This window comes from Bacillus rossius, chromosome 12 (genome assembly GCF_032445375.1).
Source record: "Bacillus rossius redtenbacheri isolate Brsri chromosome 12, Brsri_v3, whole genome shotgun sequence".
NCBI lineage: Eukaryota > Metazoa > Arthropoda > Insecta > Phasmatodea > Bacillidae > Bacillus > Bacillus rossius.
The window spans coordinates 10,438,930-10,458,818 of NC_086339.1; the positions used below are offsets into that span (position 1 = coordinate 10,438,930).

The following is a 19,889-nucleotide window of genomic DNA, read 5'->3' on the forward strand; positions in this document are numbered from 1 at the left end:
GATTTAATGTACGAGTGTGACTCCGTACTCGCAGACAAACCTAGGTGAATAGGTTTTGCGAGACTAATGTAAGAAATATTGTAACTTTTGTAAACAATAAATAAATAAATAATAATAATAATAATAATAATAATAATAATAATAATAATAATAATATAGGAGTTTTACTGTGTCCCGGTTTGCGGAAGTTGTTTGGTTTGCCCTGGGTTAAGGTCAAACTTTACAGTACAATGCGTAGTACTAAATTCAATGAGTGCGAAAGAGAGCCATCGACACGGGCCGACGCGTGAAACAAAAGATTTTGTATGAGTAATGAACATAATAAGGAGTGCCGCTCAACTCGGCTCGCGCGCGCCGGGCGGCGCGGCGTGATGCGATGTTGCCGTTCGTATGTAAACAAACAAACGTTATAAAGAGCTCTGTCAGTGATTTCGCAGTTTTTCTTTTAAATAAATATTAAAAAATAGTTGGTGCGCAAAATTTTAGATAAAAATGGAACATTATAGTGTGTCTGACACATGTAATGGATGAATCATAGATCAGATCTCAACCTGCTTCACCGGCGACCCGCCCCCGCGGGTTGCCGCCCGGGGCGGGCCGCCCCCTCCGCCCCACCACGCTACGCCACTGATGTCACATACATAATTATATGATTTTGGAATACTGCCCCTAGTGTTCTATTATTACGTTGTCGTATATTTTTACTATCAATGTAAATTCTGCCCGTGCTATGATCTCGAAGCATAGATAATATAAGTAATTTTATTAATTCAATTAATATTTCGTAACCTTGAAACAGAATCTCAATGATTGCCATTTGTTACGTTTCCGTACATTGAGGAAGCATCAGACATGATAGTGAAATGTTCCGGAATATACGTCTGCGTTTACGTGATTCGTTTCCATGCCATTGTAGAACGGGCCGTAAGGCTGTATTTTAAAACGCAACCAACGCAAGAGAAATCACGGTCATTTACGTATCACGAAGTCGCAAGACGTCACCACCCAAAATTTATGACTTTGGAGTTTTTATTTCATTGTGCGAAAGTTTAAACATGTTAAAATGCGATGTATATATAAGTAAAGAAAAACATCATCTTGGCCATTTATGCACATAACTTTTTGCGACTTTTAAAGTTTTCGGAACACTTCACTCCAGGATATGGGAGGCGGAAACGCAAGAAGTTGTAAGTTGGCCGATGTTTGCGTTGCGGTCTCTGCACACAAGATCAGTCCAGGTGCTCTTATTAAGCTTCTGGTTGCTGTTGCTGTTAGCTGTACCGTTTCATCATAGTCATAGAGTATGGAAAAAAAATTGGTTGTCTGTGAAGTCGGTTTACGGACGATAGTTTAACGTCACAACGTCATAATAAAACATTGATGAAATGATTGCATACTTTTATGAATAAAATTGAATCATTTTTATTGAATTATCACTATTTTGTATGGATACAAAGAATGAGTGAAATGAAATCTACAATTTAATTGATAAACTTACTTTTATTTGCACTCATTAATTCAAATATGTTTATTACTTTAACGAAGAGCTTATTTTAACCATAACTTTTATACATGTTTGCTATTTAACTTCTTCCAATCTGTGCTATTCTGTTAAGGATAGGACGATGATAGGAAAAGTAGGAAACGAACGGGAGTGTTTCCAAGTTTAATGTGCCTCGAAAAAAGTCAAATCGATGGTTTTTCCAATCGAGTGGAAGAGAGATAGATGCGGCGCAAGCGTACAATGAGCGTAACGGGACACTTTTTCGTGCGTGCAGCCGGCGTTCCATCGATTTATTAGACGTTGTCACGTCAAAAAAACTTTGGATTTTGCAATTGCAAATTTTAGTTGGAAAAGGCGGGAAGGGGGGGGGGGGGGGAAGGAATATAGCAGAGCAAGAAGAGTTAGGTATATAACAAAGATGTTTGCAATGATACACGGCTGATGTACTGCGGAGAATGATGTTTCGTATTGTTGTTCAGTCCGCCGTCCCTGCGCACACACCGCAGTGACCCCGTCGACCCTATGGGGTATCTCCCGCCCGCACACACGACTCGCGAGCACGTGTCGCCTCGCGGGTGACTCACGGCCCGGCCAAGCGCGGGCCTTATCGTCTCCCGGCGCAGGCGCGTTTGCGACCCTTTCGACATGCATGTTTACTCGAGCTGATGAGATCACCCAAACATGGGTTCCTCCGAAACTTTGTTCAGTTCCGTCCTTACGACTCTCATTCAGCATATTATCAATCCTTCAAATTATTGATTTACGAGGGTGTACGCAGAGGGAGTGGTGGGAGGATGCATCCCTCCCTCCAAAATCTTAATATATAAATACATATATATATATATATATATATACAGTGGCGTAGCCAGGATTTGTGTATGGGGGGGTGTTAAGAAGCATGCCGCCCCCCCCCCCCCCCGGTATTAAAGCGGGAGGTCCGGGGGTCCTCCCCCGGGAAAATTGGGATTTTAAGGTGTAAAATAGTGCTATTTCAGCAGTTTTCGGTACTTAAATTTAAATATTGTAATGGTAAAAATTTTATATGAATTTTGTTTTGAGTGATGAATAAGAAATTTAATTAAAGATTTGGTGCTAAGGGGGGGGGGGTTTGAACCCCTAACCCCCCCCCCCTGGGTACGCCCCTGTATATACACACACACACACACATAAGTATATATACATACATTCCCGCCCACAAAGGATACAAATTTGAAAGCAAACCGAGGGCAAAGTTGGAAGTAAATATCTAAAAATAACTACCTACCCTCCAATGCTGTGATTATTTTCATTAAAAAGAGCTAGTTTTTACAATTTATGGACCTTCTCGTCCCATTGTAAATCCTGTACCTAGAGGCATGCAGAAGCACTTTAGCGATGATACAGATATACTCATTAATGTGTGTGTATGACATTTAATCTCCATTCAGCTACAAGATTAACCCATAGTCGGTGGTTCCATAGCACGAAGGCTCTAAAGACTCCGGGTTTCGTCAGTCAAAACAGAATTCTTAATCTTATCTGCCCCTTGTTTGTGACGGACTTCAACTGGTGTGGGCTGTGTCTCCCATGCAAGCCCTTCGCTTGTTCTGCTGTCTCCCCCAGGCCAGTAGGGGCCTCCTCACATCAGCAGGAAATAGCCATGTTCCTTTTCAACCTGTAACGGCGTGTGGTCACTGTTAGGATGGTGTCACTGTAGACCAGTGGTTCCCAAACTTTTTCAACTGGCGACTCACCTTTCCTTATAGGAATAGGTACCTCCACTATCGGTCCATGGTGGAGTAAGAAACCTTATTTGTATCGTATTCCTTCCTTATGTATATATAATTTACCATCAAATATTGCAAATATACCTATATATATGTATATACATATATGTATATGCTTTTTTTAAGATACAGATTGATTATTGATAAACAATTTGTGTTCTGATTTGAAAATGGTTGAACAAAATATAAGCACTTTGTAGAAAAACAGTTATTTATTTAACACTAGATATGTTTTTGCACGCAATTCGATTTGTTTCAATTTTTCTTATCTTTTCTGGTGGTTTATTCGATGGTTTCTGATAGTTTTAGGATCGAGTCGCGACCCACCTGTAACCCTTCTGCGACCCACTGTTTGCGAACCGCTGCTCTAGACGTTTCTGCAGCTGCAGTGTGAATTGATCTTGTGTAATTGCATAAGTGTATATGCAACTAACTACAGGACTCTTTGCCTGTCTTATAAAGCCTTAATGGAGTCCATTTTCACATAAAAGTCGCCTTGTGTGTTTTTGAAGTGAAACTTCTTTACAGCCAGCATGGTAAGGCGAGGCAATGATGCCATCGGAGCGTAACAAAAGTGTAACACTCAGAGAGGCAACAAAAAATGAAACGATCAGAACTACTGTACACGTGGCTAAATAGTACCTACTTGCTCAAATCTACAGACTCATTAAAAAAAATTTCCTTTTAATAAATTAGATACCTAAACTAAAAATCTAAAGTAAAAATTGGTTGTCTGTAAAGTCGGTTTACGGACGATAGTTTAACGTGACGTCATAACAATACATTGATGAAATGATTGCATACTTTTATGAATAAAATTGAATCATTTTTATTGAATTATCACTATTTTGTATGGATACAAGGAGTGAAATGAAATCTACAATTTAACTGATACATTTACTTTCATTTGCACTCATTAATTCAAATATGTTTATTACTTTAATGAAGAGATTATTTTAACTATAACTTTTATACACGTTTGCTATTTAACTTCTTCCAATCTGTGTTATTCTGTTAAGGATAGGACGATGATAGGAAAAGTAGGAAACGAATGGGAGTGTTTCAAGTTTAATGTGCCTCAAAAAAGTCAAATCGATGGTTGTTCCAATCGAGTGGAAGAGAGATAGATGCAGCGAAAGCGCACAATAAGCGTAACGGGACACAGTGTAACGGGACACTTTTTCGTGCGTGCAGCCGGCGTTCATCGATTTATTAGACGTTGTCACGTCAAAAAAATGTAATATTAGATACAGTCAAAACATGCCATGAATTATAGTACGTTTTATAGTCAAAATTTGTTATGTTATCAGTTATCATGTCATAAATATGACTCAAGTTCGAGTTGTTCGAAGCCATGTTGCCAAAGCGAGTTCTCAATCTCCATAGTTACACGAGGCCATATAAAACAGCTTCACTACACTTTGAATACCATAAAACACTTATTTTAAAGTACATATTATTTGAACTCAAATTAAATATGATTAATAAATTGTTTGTTTTGGAGTTTGAAATTTGAATATTCACAAAGGCCTAGAAACAACTTGTCATGTCAGTGGGATGGCCTCATTAACCAAATATTTACCTCCATTTCCCTCGGGGACACGACAAATAGTTGCAGCCACGAAATTGTGTGAACATAATTCAACCACAACGTAAGTATGATCACTTTCAATCCTAAATGACAAACTTATCAAGTGAAACACTAACACTGAAGCTCCTGAAGGTTATTCCTGGATTGTTTTGCAAGTGAAGAATGTAGTGGATATTACCGGTGGGTTATCTGAGACAGCTCCTGATTCCATCAGTGCTCCATCGAAGGACCTCATGCCGTGTCACTCATTAGAGGACGCGGAAAATGCCTAGCGGTCTTCAGTTCAAAAGTTTGCCACTCTATGTGGGTAATGCTCTATTTCAATTTTAATCCCCACATGCACAGGTGTAGATCCCAGAGGTGGGGCCATTTGTGCTTACAAAATCATGGCTATATAACGTGATTGATAAATGTAAATGTAAAAACTATTTTTTTATGGAAAACTTTCTGTGCATTTTAAAGTTTTCTTCTTATTGCATGTATATAGTCCTAAATATGGGCAGTGTACAACATACAAGCACCCTATCCAGAGATGACTTGTGTCGGGTTAAAACCCACGTGTAAAACTCTCGGGCCGCATGGCCCCTCCTGTAAATTTCTGTGGGCTCCCTTTGCAGATCTTTCCCAATACACTCATAATCAAAAGGTAAATATTTTGCTTATGTATTCTTGCCAATGCAACCAAAATTATTTTTTTGGCATTCTTATACATTACAAAAAAAATTAATCAAGAATACATACAGTGCAAAAAATAATAATTTAAAAAGAACTTTTTGCCATTTAGCTTATTCCTTATTTTATACAATATTTTTTTATGTAAATGAAATCATGTGTTGTCTACCTAAGCAGCTACATATAATTTAAAAAAAAACACTAATTACAACAGGAAACTGCAAATCTAATTACACCAATAATAAATTTTCTTAGTTTAAGTAATGAGAAATATATAAAATGTTAGAACTTTGACAGCACTGTGAAATTAAAATCAAGTGATAAATAAGCAAGCGATATCACCGGAATGAATGTAACAGTGAAAACTGCAGGTATTTTTTTTTAAAGACAAAATTTTCTCTTGCTATGAAATAACTGCATGGCATTCGGGAGCAGTAATGTCATCCCTCCCAGCAACGACAGCCAGTGCTTGCACTACGCTGATGTGATGGCTGTGTGTGGGCAACGAACAAGCCAGCTACACTAGACCGAAGGCATCTTCTGCCTATTACATAGCACATCTTTTAGTTGCCAGAAGATTACAAGTGCAGCTATTTTCTAACGTTAAAAGCTAATCTAAATTCAACAATTAAAAGACTGTTTAATACGTATTTAGTATGCTTAGGTGTTTAAATATGTAAAAAATTTTGTGGTTTCCTCTCTCAGTAATGTATTATTAAAAACATTACGAAAATTACAGTTATAAATTGTAAAATGGATCTTCTTTAGTTGAAAGATCAACTACAGTACCTAACTGTAAATAAAATAATTAAACCTACCAAAGGAATTATATCAAAGTATGAAATTTCCTTGCCATGAGCCATTGAAACGTTCCAACTCATTTATGGGCTTGGAATTATTTGGCATTAATTATGTTTACTAAGTGAGAAGGTATGACTTCTGTTAGGTACCTCTTCCTAGTGGTCTCCAGGACTCCAGTAAAAAAGACTATTCATAAACTGCATGATGATAGTTCCTATTATTTATCTTTTCACCATTCTTCCCATTCAAAGTTAAGTCTCCACGCACACCATCATCACATGCTAACACTAATTTGTGTCCATCTATAACAACAGTACAAACAGACAGAAGATCATAGAAAAAGTCACATGAAGTATTGAAATAAATAAATATTGGTAGAAAGGTGTGTGCGCTAGGATACGGTAAAAAATAAATAAAATCATGGGTGCATTTACTTATGTACGCACATTAGGAGTTTTACTTACTTGGTATAATAAAAAACTAACTTTAATTTTGCATGCAAATAATTATTAGAAATAAAATAATAAAAGGGTGTTAATATGGTAAAGTATAAATTCAATCATAAAAATAATTTAAATAAATTCTCAGTATTCAATATTAATATAAACATGTGTTTAAAATTAATTATTATATTTAGTAAAATAATCAAGATAGATTTTAATTAATAATGAAAATCAATAAATATGCTGAATTTTTATTCTAATTTATAATTTTAATTATTTCTTTAATAATAATTTATAATGCAAATATATTATTCATACTGGAACATAACCTCTATATAAATAACATGAAAAAGTTTATAAACACAATTTCTATCACTAATATTCACAATAAATAAATGTTTCTAATTATATGGACCAGTATTCAATATCAATGACAACAGTATAAGATTTAAAAGCACATTATATATTTAAATGAATATCAACATTTTATTGTGCTTCAAATCACTAAATTAACACATATTTGATTCATTAATTGTTTCTTCTACTTTTTTAAATAATGAAATTGTTATTAAAATAGAGACTGGTTTTAAGATAGTAAAGCCACACACTAATATCAAAAATTACTAATCTAGTTAGGTATACCTATAACATTATTTTGTTAACCTACTCTGTGTTTTCCAGGTTTTGAAGGCACCTTTTCAATTCCTTGAGATTCCCTTGTTTTGCCTGTCCTCCTTACCTAAACAGAAGTATAGCAAAATGGGCAGTTTTGGATGCTCTAATTTTGGATATCATTTATATTAAATATTAACAATTTTAATGTACGTATGAAACATTCAAATAATCAATAACACGAAGAATGTAAAATGAGTAAAAAAAATATAAGGTTGCTTTGAAAATGGTTAGAAAATTGAACCTATTGAATAAAATGTTTCAGTAGGAAAAAAAAAACCACTTGGACAGAAGACAGAAAACAGGGGACAGGAACAAAGAGACTAATAGTTTGTTGCACCATTCTGCTCTCCAATCCGCGTTCCAATCATCTCTGCCCAAGAATGATTCAAGGACCATTCCTTTAACATTGCGCCAACTCGATTGTCACTCACATGAACCAAAGCTCATACATTTTCAATATGCGGCAACGGGGTCGAAGGAATGTTAGACACATTTCTATAAGTGATCTGGAACGATTTTAAGTCACTACAATCGATTGTGCCGGGTCAAGCAAACTGTTGATGTGTTTCCTACAAGCTCATGCAGTCACTGGATCGTCTTTGTTGATTTATAGTTGCGACTGTAAAACACATACCGGTATTTAAAAACTGTTGCATCTATTTAATATGAACCTTAACTGTAAGGAAATATTAAACCTTATTTAAGCACTAAACTATATTAATGAGCATTCCAAACATTTAAGACATAGATATTACATGTGAGATGTGGTTGTACACTAGAAAAATAGCATATTTGATACAAGTTTCATGTACGATCTGAAATTATAGTAAATCATTTGCTAATATTTACATCTGATTACAAAAATAACCTGCATAAAGTTCATACAGATTCCGGACTTGTCTACTCACACTGTGTCGATCCGAGATCAATCGTCATGAATAGCAAAAACTGTCAGTTCATCTTAAAGTTCCCAATGATCGCTCAGCGCTCAAAACAAAATGAGGCAACAGAAAATGTGGTGGAACCATGCTGAAACAGTTTTTGAAATGAGATAACGCTTGAACTCCATTGATGCAATTGGCCATGAGCTAAGTAGAAACTGAGGAATGGTGAAGTGCTAAATTGGAAGAAGAAATCTCTACAAGCTGACAACAGTGTAACAAGTGATGACGACCTGAGTGACTTGACATTTTTCAACAGATATTTCCACAACAGACTTGACCATAAAAAAAATGTTTTAAACAAACTTTAATCTCTTCATTTGTTGGTTTGTAAACCAGAACACACAAATAATTTCCACATAAAACAATGAATCAGTACATTTTCTTCCACTTAATGGCTGGAAGTGTAATAAATCGTAATAAAACAAAACCCTTTTAACACAACCATTGATTTCACCATAAACTTCTTTTGTGCTCACAGATAATGCTGAGTGTGTGTACCTCCTTCCTACAGTACCCTACAAATTACAACTATTTGTCTTTGGGTTGAAAACATGTGCCATAAAAAATATATATATTTATATCCAAAAATAATTTATTCTCCATGAGAAACAAAAAAACAACAAACTGCTAGAATTTTTTTTTTTTAAATATACACACAAATAGAGATAGACACAAATTTTTTTAACATAAAAGTTAATCAATGGAACGTGTTAAAAAAAAGCTTCCTGTGTGCACTAGCACTTGAGAACTTCATGAATGCTTTGAGCACAATCTGCACACTCAACTGTCTCCAGTGCCAGTTGTGTGCTGAATCAGTAGTGAGATGCAACCAAAGGGTTTTCTACAATATCCACACATAAGCGGTGAATCTTGGAAGCCTTTCCCGATATGTCTATTCAAATTATCTCTGGTCTTAAAAGGTTGACTGCAGTGATTACAATAAAACTGTCCCCTTTCACCGCCATCAAGCCTGGACACATTACTTTTCTTCCCTGAGGTGTTATTCCGACTACAAACCGCGATATGTGACTCCACATCTCCCTTCATGAAAATCTTGCCACACAACTTACACTCAAAAGGTCGGCTACGTGTCGTGTGAACCAAAGAATGATACTCTAAACAAAGCTCGAATTTGAAAGCGCTGCTACACAAGTTACACTTAAATGGTTTATCTGCAGTTTTCTCTGCAGTACTGTGAGATTTTATATGACGTATCAGGAATGACTTATCGGAAAAAGACCGCTTGCACAAATCACATGTGTATGAATTCCCTTCTACGTCACCAGCAGCAAGATTGCTGTTGACAGCTGGACACGACTTAGATGAAGATTTATTCTGGCTGTCGTCTAGTGACTTGTTCCGTACTAAACCTGTGTTGCTATCACACACGTGTTCATCAGCGTGACTGCCGAGTGTTTTTGTTTTTGAAGCGTAGTTGTGTTCATATTCAAGGTGCTGTAAGTCCAGGACATACGAAGGTGTTTCACGTACATACTCATTCAATTCCAAACTATGTCTTCTCTTGCGACTGTTGCAGCTTTTCTTCTGAAAACAAGAAGCATGGAAATTAGCACTTTTAAAAAATTAAATTCTAATCAATATATAGAAGAGCTAAATGGCCTGTAGTGGGTAAGGCGCCCACGGGGAGAATTGAAAGGAAGGGATGTCTATGGGGTAGCAATGAGGAGGATAAATGGGAAAATTTCAAAATTTACAGGGTTCCTGCTGAAGAAAAATAAGTGGAACCTACATGAGACAAGTACATCTTATAAAATAAAATAAAAAACACTCTAAGTTAAACCATGTCAAGGTAAATGTATTTGTTGGAACTGAATGATGTTATTGCAATCTGTAACCATATAATAGCTCAAGACTCCACAGTTTACACGTGTCTACATTGTTCTTATTGAGCATTAGCTAATGGGCTTGCTTTGGTGCTGAAAAAATCTCATATAAACCTATACACCTCTCTCCCACAATGACTAGTCCCAAAGGTTATAGTGCCCAAACCAAATAATAAGAGTCCCAAGATCAAAACTTACAATATTGAGGCTTCACTGCTGAATGTATATCTATGTTGTCACATATGGTTTAATGTGGAATTTATATGATTTCAAACCTTACAAGTGAGTGTGTAGAAGGGAGAGATAAAGGGGAAATAAAAGTGTACGCCTAAAGCATCACATCCCTAAATAATACTTGGTTACTTTGAGTACTTACAATGGAAAATGCAGCTTCAAAATAAAATTAAGTTCGGTACATGAATCAGCAAAATGTGTGCATGTCAAATAAAACATTCCCCTACTTCTTAAATGAAAAACTGAACATAGAATCACCTTTTTTGTGCCAACATCTACTCCAACACCTTCAAGAATTCCAATGTCACCTTCTATTCCATCCTAAAATTAAAAAAAAACTTAAATAAGGTGATATGTCCACACAAACATATCATACACATTACACTCTCATTAGTCCTGAAATTAAAACCTTTAGTAAAAAAAAATGAACAAAGGCTTTTTTGAACACATTGGCACTCAAACTTTCTTAGTTTACTCTTTTTAAATATTACATTAGAAGGGTGGATATAAAATAAAAGAATGGTCTTTTTTTTTTTCTATTACTGGAATCAAAATTCTTACATAATAGCCCATACCTAAAATTCAAAACTTTTAAAATACAATTTGTGTTCTGGCAAAATGTTTAAATTCCTGCAATCCTCCCTAACTCCCACACCGATTTTGCCCCAACCACCTTCCCTTCGAGGTCGTTCCACTCCCTCCCAACACTATGTGATTACAATAGTCCAACCACTATTATTGAATTGTTAAATGCATATCATGAGATTACCCAACGTTGACAAACTTGATGACCAATCAAAACTGTGTGTAAACGTGCGAATTCTCACACTAGAAAAATTTTTATATTTTGTGATTTAACATCTAATGATTTAAGATAAGTGTTGCTAGGTTCGATAAAATGAATGAAGGAACGAATGAAGGTTTGACATCTCATCACGGATGAAACTGCGTGAAATGCATCAGTATGGAAAACAGGAGTCCTACTCCACTGGTTAAAACTCCGCGGTTTCGACTCCACTAAGAATCCACCTTGATCGCCTCGGCTGCACATGCAGCCCCAATTATTATCAAAACACCATGGATCCAGTGGCAGATACAAGGTACGGCCTCCACCTCAGACCATCCAATTTGATAGGTATAAGTTACATTTTAATATTACTAAATAAGCATGAATGCTATACAAGTAACGTGAGCTACATGCAGGTACTGTTTTTTTGTGTCTCCTCTGCCTTACGTTTCTGTGGGCAAGAAGATTATTCAAGGAAAACATGGGTCCTCACAAGTAAGTACCGTTCTCGAGTGCACCCCAATGGACGGCACCTGCAGGCTAGCTTGAGTATGGACAGGGTTAAAGTGTGAGTGGGCTGGTAGGATGGGTTTCAACACGGTATAGGGGGAATCGGGCCCAGCACCCACACGGGCCACGTCACGACCCGGGGGCGGAGTCGCCGGCCGGGTCCACACCGCCCACGTGCAAGACCAACCTGCAGGCTAGTGCAGATCAATGCAGCATATCCCTCAAGCCATCACCGGATCTGCCCCAGCATGGATCATCAAACTACTTACGAAAACAAAAAACTTGACACAAAGACTGCTATTTTCAAAAAAAAAAAAAACCTAACATGTCAAATTAAAATGACAAACATTTACTAAATTACACCTTGTTGTACTTAAACTTAATGATGGAAAAAAAATTATTCAAATACAATCTGATGATAACATACTGACAGGCAAGATAAATTCCATTAAAAAACAGCATGCCTTACTTCAGATGCCAATTTTCCAAACAATTTTTCGTTCAACATTCTCCAATATATATATATATATATATACATACATACATATATACATACATATACATATATACACACACACATATACACACACACACATATATACATACACACACATATATACATACACACACATACACATACACACACACACATATGATTACTACTAGACATAAAAACATGGTGTATATATGTCAAAAACCATGCATAAATAATTTAAAAATAAATAAATCTGCACCCACCTCCTCAATAATGCAATCTTCTGTTTTAATTTCTACTGGAGGGAAATTGACTCTCATAAACTCAAAACCAACAGCAAATTCATTAGCCTCCATGTCTTCTCCCAATTCAGTCTAGAAAGGGAAAAAAAACTTGCAATGTGGTGAACAATCAACAAGAATTACTGCAGTTGGTAAAAGAACTGACGATGCAGTTTAAGTAGTTTGTATTCAGATTTTAAACTAAATTTATCCTCTAACTGCTACATCATTAACCATTTTCACTCAATAAGTGGGTCTGTATGTCTGTATGTGTATGTTTTAGAGAACTTTAGTCAAATCAAGAGAATGGTCGGTTAGGTTAGCTACATTAAAAAGGTAATATTCTTACAGCGCAGCTTTTCCGTGAAGTAATTATAAAATTATGAAAATACTTTTTTAAAAAACTGGACACGTTCCTGTATTTACCCTGAGAACAGAGTTCTGAATTCCAACTCGTTTCTGAAAAATCACAGTTTATAACTTACTTTACAAAGCATGTGGAATGATGCGGCCGCTGCCATTTTTCGCTTTCCCAAGCGGGTATGTGTGTGTATATGATTCGGAGAACTTGAGTTAAATAGTGTAAAATGGTCTGCTACGATAGGTTAGCTACACTGAAAATACTTCAAAACATTGTGGATGGTTGGTTGGGTTAGTATAACTACATTAAGAAGACTGTAAAATATTTTTGATGGTTGCTTAGGAATTACCAATTTAAGATGTAACCATCCTGACCTTACCAACTGTTCACATACATTTCACTGTATTTTTTATGTAGCTAACCTAACATAATACACCATTTTCACAATTTAACTTAAGTTCTCCCGATCATATACAAACACAGACCTACAAGGGGAAGCAGAAAATTGCAGCGGCTACATCAATGCACAGGTACCTATTGTAATGTAATCTATAAACTGTGATTTTTCAGAAACCAGTAGGAATTTATCAATGCTGTTTTCATGGTCAAAGAACGTCTGTAGTGCTTAAAAACCACATTTTCTGAATTTTATTATTTTATTTACGGAAAAGCAGCGACGTATGCATATTTTTAAAAAATTATAAAACTAATAAGGACAATTGATTATGTTAAGTAAAAAAAAAAACATTAGAATGGTGGTAAAATTCTCGCATAGCGGCTTTTCTGTAAATAAAATAATCAAATTCGGAAAACACTTTTTTGAAACATATACCCTGAAAACAGAGTTTCTAAATTCCCACTGGTTTCTGAGAAATTACGGTTTGTAGGTTACATTAGGTACAATACCTGTGCATTGACGCGGCCACTGCAATTTTTTGCTTTCCCATGTGGGTCCATGGGTTTATGATTTGGAGAACATATGTCAAATGTTGAGAATGGTCGATTAGGTATGGTTAGATACATTAAAAATACTTTCAAACATTTAGAAGTATTTTTAATGTTTGCTTAGGAATTACCAATTTACAATATAGCTATCCTGACTTAACTAATCATTCAAACTATTTCACAGTATTTTTAATGTAGCTATACTAACCTAATCAACCATCCACACTTTTTTAAAGTATTTTTAATGCAGCTTGACTAGGCTCTAATTTCTTTTTCACATAAGTCTACGAAAAATGAAAGAAAACATGGATGTCTTTAATGTGCCTATTTATCCTGTAATGTGTGTACTGAATTGCTTGTGCAAGCAGCGAACTTCGGAATGGAATGGAATTGCTTAAACTGGATGCTGTGCTACGTTGTAAGCCTAACTCCTATAAAACGGTTACAAAAATTTAACAGTATGTTTGATGTAGTTATACTAACCTTACTAACCTAACTATCCAAAAATAATAAAGTATTTTTAAAGTACCTAACCTAATCTAAACAATTATTTTTCACAATGTAAAATTTTTTAATATTTATACCGAGCATGCACAAATGCAGCCTTGGAATACAGAAACATTTCTAGTTTTTGAAAAAAAAATTTGAATGTTATTATTAATTTCTACAAAAAATGTGACATGAGAAAATTACAAAAATGGTAATTCCTAACCAACTGTTGAAATTAATTTATAGAATTCTAATGTTTCTAACCTCACCAAAAAAAACATCCACACTCTAAAAGAGAGTATTTTGATGTACATACCCTTACCTTCCCAAACATACACAATATTTTGAAGTATTTTTAATATACATAGTTAATATAACTCAACCAACCACTTATATCATAGATTTGAAATACTTAAACCTAATATAACCACTCAACACCACCTGAGACAATTAATAAAATATAATACTAAAAAATAACAAAAGCATTTTGAATTATTTTTTTTTAAATCCTTACATATGTACTTGTTTTCGAATACGACCTTAGTCTACCAGTTTGGTAACTACATCAAATATGAAAGACTGATGAAACTCACCAACAAAAATACACATAAATATAAAAACAGGTTCAGAATAATTTATAAATATTAAGATGCCTCTCCAAATTATATTTCTTTGAATTTACAAAAACTAAATCATGTTACAGAACAAATATTTCTAAACGAGGTTCGAGCGGCCAAATCATAGAAGTTACCATCACATTCATAAACAAAAGTTTCATATCAACAACCAGAGGTATTAGAAGAGGAAAAGAGGTAACAAAAGTGGAAATATATACTTCTGTTCTTAACGATGCACATATCAGCCAGAACTATACACAAAATAAAATCACAGAATATATTGAAATGGTTTCATTTAATGTTAAATATAGATCAAATTGATTTTTTATTCAAAAACAAAATGCCTTCAAAACCTTTCATCACATAATTTATAGAAATATTTAAAGAGAAACAAAAGACATCATATTTGTTTCAATAATTGTTTGCCAATTAATTTTTTTGCAGGGAACACAATCTTTTTCCTAGGGCCGTATTCCAAGACACAAAAATAAGTGTTTAGGTGTTGAATATGCAAAACCTGTACCCTAACCATATTCCAAGTGCACGATAGGACACGGCCAGTCCCTTATTTTTAGGGCACTGATTTTTGGTGTCCTATCTGTTGCCGATTTGATCCATAACTATATATTGGATGAGCACAAAAGAAGTATACAAATTCAAAAATTCATAAAATCTAAACAGTACAACATACGGGCTTCAAACCTTATATAGTTCATAGAGAATCTCTGGAAGTTTTTTTTTTTTTTGACGTATAGACGCACTTCTTTTGTTGCAGACTGACGCCGCCAGACAGTACTAGCGAAAAAAATGGCTCCTACACCGCAACAGAAGAGCTGGTGTGTCCTGCAGTTAGCAAAAACGGGGTGTGTAACCACTGTGCAACGAGCGTTTTGCACACACTTTCGTCAAGAACCACCCACCAGAGTATCCATATCAACCTGGTGCACTCACAGCTGTTTTAGTAGGCTGGGAAAAGTAGTATTCACACTTCTGAGAGCAGTCATATCCAGTTTTATTACAGTGCTAAAATGGATTTAAAGTACAACTGAAATAATCCTCCACACACTTCGTTTTGCCATCACCCGACCTCTGTGAAAGGTCCGGGAGGTACCTGACGGGCGCTACGGGCGTCGCGATGCTGTTGTTGTCCGGAGGGGCGCCAGGCTAGCGGACTGCTAGGCCGTTGATGTTGGGTCGTGGGTACTCTGCCCCCGAGTGCCCCGCCAGGTACACGGCTTGAATATAACCTGAATGGTTCTCCCTTGACTGTGAAGGCCGCTCGACCGTGTGGAGGACGGGAGACTACGGAAAATTATTGTAAACGAGTTGGTGAGAATTACCTTTAATTTAGTCCCGCTACAAAAACTCTCACCAACACATGGCGACGTCTAGCAGTTACACAATTAACACAAAAAAAAAAACACAACACTACGCGACACTAATGGTTACCGCGGCAGTCTCGCGGGACGTGGGTCGATGCTCGCTGGAGACGGCCAGCGCCGAAAGTTAACGGGTGCAGGGGGGGCTCTATGAGCGGGCTCCTATAAGTTCGGAGAAACACTTACGTCAGTGCAGCCAGCAGGCATATAAACGGCGTCCTTAATTAAAAATACTTTTGCTGGAGTCGGTCAGTACCGTACATTCCGTGATACGATACGTAGCGCGGTATCACACTGAAGACGGTCGGGATAGGCCCGGTTCCGCAAAATACGCGCCGAGTCGACGTGGGCAGCAGTGAATTAATAAAAGGTTTTAAATTTGAAGATGTAGTACAGAATAAAAATAATCAATGAAACAAACTTGAATGCTGCCCACGGACACACGTCTGTTCCCGGCGCGGAGTGGTTGGAGACTGCCGAACATGGCCGCCTCGCAAGGAAGAGAAACTTTCTCTTCTTTGTGAGTCGGCACCAAAAACTTATAATAATTTAATTGGTTATATGATGAGTAAAAAACATGCTCCAGGTGCTTGATTAAAACTTTGCACCTGGTAAATATTTGCCTAAGGCTTAACAATTGTTCTACTTGAATAATTAATTTAAAAAGCGGCACCAAGTTGGCGACTGTAAATTTAACTACAAATTATCTCAATGTGCACTGTTTGGGTTTTAATTCCCTTAGTTTGGCTAGACCACTATCATAGGCCAATTAATCAAGGCCCATAGCCGCTGTGGCTAGAAACGAGGGTTGTTTTCTGTTCCGTGCGAGCCGCGCACGTACGGAGTCTCTACGACGCACTTGCTCACTGCATGTGATTACTTAATTTCGTCCTAATGCCTCGTTTGGGCATTGTTTTCCGTAGTCGAGCCCCTGGGGTTTCGTGTCCTGTTGTTTTAATTCAGTTAATTGAGATCACACCCGGGGCGCTCGCTTGACTCAATCCGGCTGGGCGAGGGGCACGCTCCGAAAACGGGATACGGTACTGGCAGTGCGGAGCACGGGCTTAACGGCCATGGTCGGTACGACGTCAGTTTTAACTGTAATTTAGCTCATTTGAATGACACTTTCTTACAGTCCAGAATTTTGTGGCCAGCATGTATCTGCACCGAAGATAACCTGTTAAAGAAACGCTGCAGTTGTCTGGTCCGTTAATATGTTCCCTGCCCATATGCCTGGCAAAGCGAGGTGGTTAAACCATTTTTAGGGATGGGGGAGGGTAGGGGAAGAGGAATTTGGACCTCTATTTAAAAGACATGACGAGATCCACATGGACCACCATATGTAAAGAAAAAAGTTTATGACAAATTTATAAATTAGGAAGAAATTGTTGGGCAGCTCTATGAGACATCGTCAGCCCTCGCTGGAGGGTCACGCTCGACTGCCGGACACTTGAAAGGACAACAAAGATACACCTTCTATTTCGTGAAATTCAAATATTAAAAGTTGTCAGTCTTTCTCTGCACACCTTACATGAGGAAACACATATTCAGCCCTGTAACTGATAATCCGACAATACTGTCTCAAAACACTGTAACACATTACACAGTGGAACACAGCTTTAGCAGTGGCAGGTCGTAATGTCACAGGATGTGCTCCTACAGTGGTGGATGGTACTGATTTCCGTACTTCATTACTGCCCAGGAAAGTAACACGTTAACGCAAACTCGGAATAACACAAGATATTGAATACAGTAGACATAACTGAAACCTATCCTTTTGTTTATTTTTAATGTTTTTAACATGCTGCTGTTGTCAGGAGTATGAAATCATATAAGGGCTGTCACTGTCACATTTTCATCTACGTCGTATCATACTCTTTGATCCTAATTAAAGGCAGGGTCCCAGCCAAGTCTTAACCGTCTATCACTGACAACCACCACTGTGCTGTGCTGCGTGTGGGTGCTTGTGTACTTTCAAGACCGTAATCAGCAAAACAGATGTCTTTAAAGTTCAAGTTTTAATTATGTATTTTCCTTTCAGCTATGCATAAGCTGACTAGCTATTTTCAAGTTATAATTAGTTTTTGCTGTGATGCTACTTCTTCTCCAGTGAGCAGAAGGAACATCTCTGAGATCTCTGCTTCATTCCTATGTAACTCACCAGCGAGGGCAAATGCTGTCTCTCAAGAGCTCCTTAGCAATCATTTTGTTTTAATTGATCTCTTATTGCCATAGCTATTTAATTATTTTCTTAAACCCTATTTAAATAGACTGAGATCTTGCACTTATCTCGCTGGGTGTTTTTTTGACCCCTTCTCCTTCAATTATCAGCCTCACATTGTTGTGGTACACAGGCGCTACATCTTATGGGCCAGGCCGACTCCAGCATTTTCTCTTTAATGACCTAGCCACTGATGCATGCTAGAAAAACCTATTTGGACTAAAGTTCCATTCACTGTTTAGTCACTGCTGAACAATGAAGAGTGAAATGTGCATTTTAGTTGTACTTGTTAGTACATGTGGGCACTACCATAAACTGGCAACCTGCGGTCACTTGACTTTTAAGTACTATCTTATCCAGTCATCTCCTTTCCTTGTCGTGTCTGCACGAGAGTAGGTACCTAAACTGGTCTACACAGAGGCCCACGTTATGTAGACCAACTAGTGCCCCCTCTTTCCTTCTAGCCACTATAGTTCTCCGACATGGATACTTCTCTGGTAACCCACACTAGGCTAAACTGGTTCACTCGTACCTCAGAGTGTCAAGTTGCTCTCTTAAGAGCTGGCACTGGGCAGAACCATCATCATTAGCAGCAATAATGCTTCCGAAATACGTGCACTGTCTCCACACACACACAGTATTTTATAGGAAAACTTGAAATGTTGTCACGGGCTCATCTGTGCAAGGAGTGGGAGATGTGGCTGACATATTTCGGTAGCACTGTTGCTTGGTGTCGTTACCTGGTGCCAGCTCTCTCGGGAAGAGCAGCCTCCTGCAGGGATGCAGGTCGCGTCTCGCCTGTGTAGCTTACCAAGACGTCAAATGCACAGAACTGTATTATGAAGGCTATCCTGAAGTAGTTTTCCACGTGTTCCTTCCCATGGACATGGCTTGACCAGACTGTACCTTCATTAATTCACTTACTGGACAGGGAGGTGTCTAAGGGATTCAAAAATCATTTACACTTCTGTTCCTAACAATGTTTGGTTTTATTTGTGGTGCTCGTGGGCTCTAGCAAGTACATTATAAGAATTTTACCGGATGATATGGCAGGTACATGTCTGTACTGGGAGCTCGATTAGAATACACACAGAATAGCTTGTCGACATTAGGGCTGTTCCCGTGGTTCGGAGTCGCTGCCCAGCTTCTCCGGCAGAGAAGGTTCGTGCCACGTGGCAAGGGAACTAGCCTAACTCGGGTGAAATAAAAGAGTTTATGACGTTAGTTGTGTTTACTGCACACGTAACACACTGTACATGGGCTGTCACGGCCCCCATCTGCGACAGTCCATCAGGGCGAGGCCCGGCTCCATGCACTTTGAGCGTGACACGACACTAGCAGTGACCTGAC

The 19,889-nt window shown here is 37.4% G+C and overlaps 1 protein-coding gene across 1 annotated transcript; it reads right to left on the minus strand.

Annotated features, from left to right (window-relative positions):
- Positions 1–7,301: 7,301 nt before the first annotated feature.
- Positions 7,302–15,092, minus strand: LOC134537513 (zinc finger protein 676-like). The gene is made up of 4 exons (XM_063378025.1): positions 14,916–15,092; positions 12,510–12,620; positions 10,733–10,795; positions 7,302–9,941 (listed from the first exon to the last, which is right to left on the minus strand). The coding sequence occupies exons 2-4, from the start codon at positions 12,600–12,602 to the stop codon at positions 9,177–9,179; spliced, it is 921 nt and encodes a 306-aa protein (XP_063234095.1). The 5' UTR covers positions 12,603–12,620; positions 14,916–15,092; the 3' UTR covers positions 7,302–9,176.
- Between the last annotated feature and the right edge of the window lie 4,797 nt (positions 15,093–19,889).

Bases quoted from the DNA above. Each gene is read 5' to 3' on its own strand.
- LOC134537513 (XM_063378025.1), bottom strand. From the start codon at position 12,602: ATGGAGGCTAATGAATTTGCTGTTGGTTTTGAGTTTATGAGAGTCAAT. The intron at 10,796-12,509 runs GTGGGTGCAGAT...TTTTAATTTTAG, and splicing joins AAGATTGCATTATTGAGGAG to GATGGAATAGAAGGTGACAT. The intron at 9,942-10,732 runs GTGATTCTATGT...TCTTGTTTTCAG, and splicing joins TAGATGTTGGCACAAAAAAG to AAGAAAAGCTGCAACAGTCG.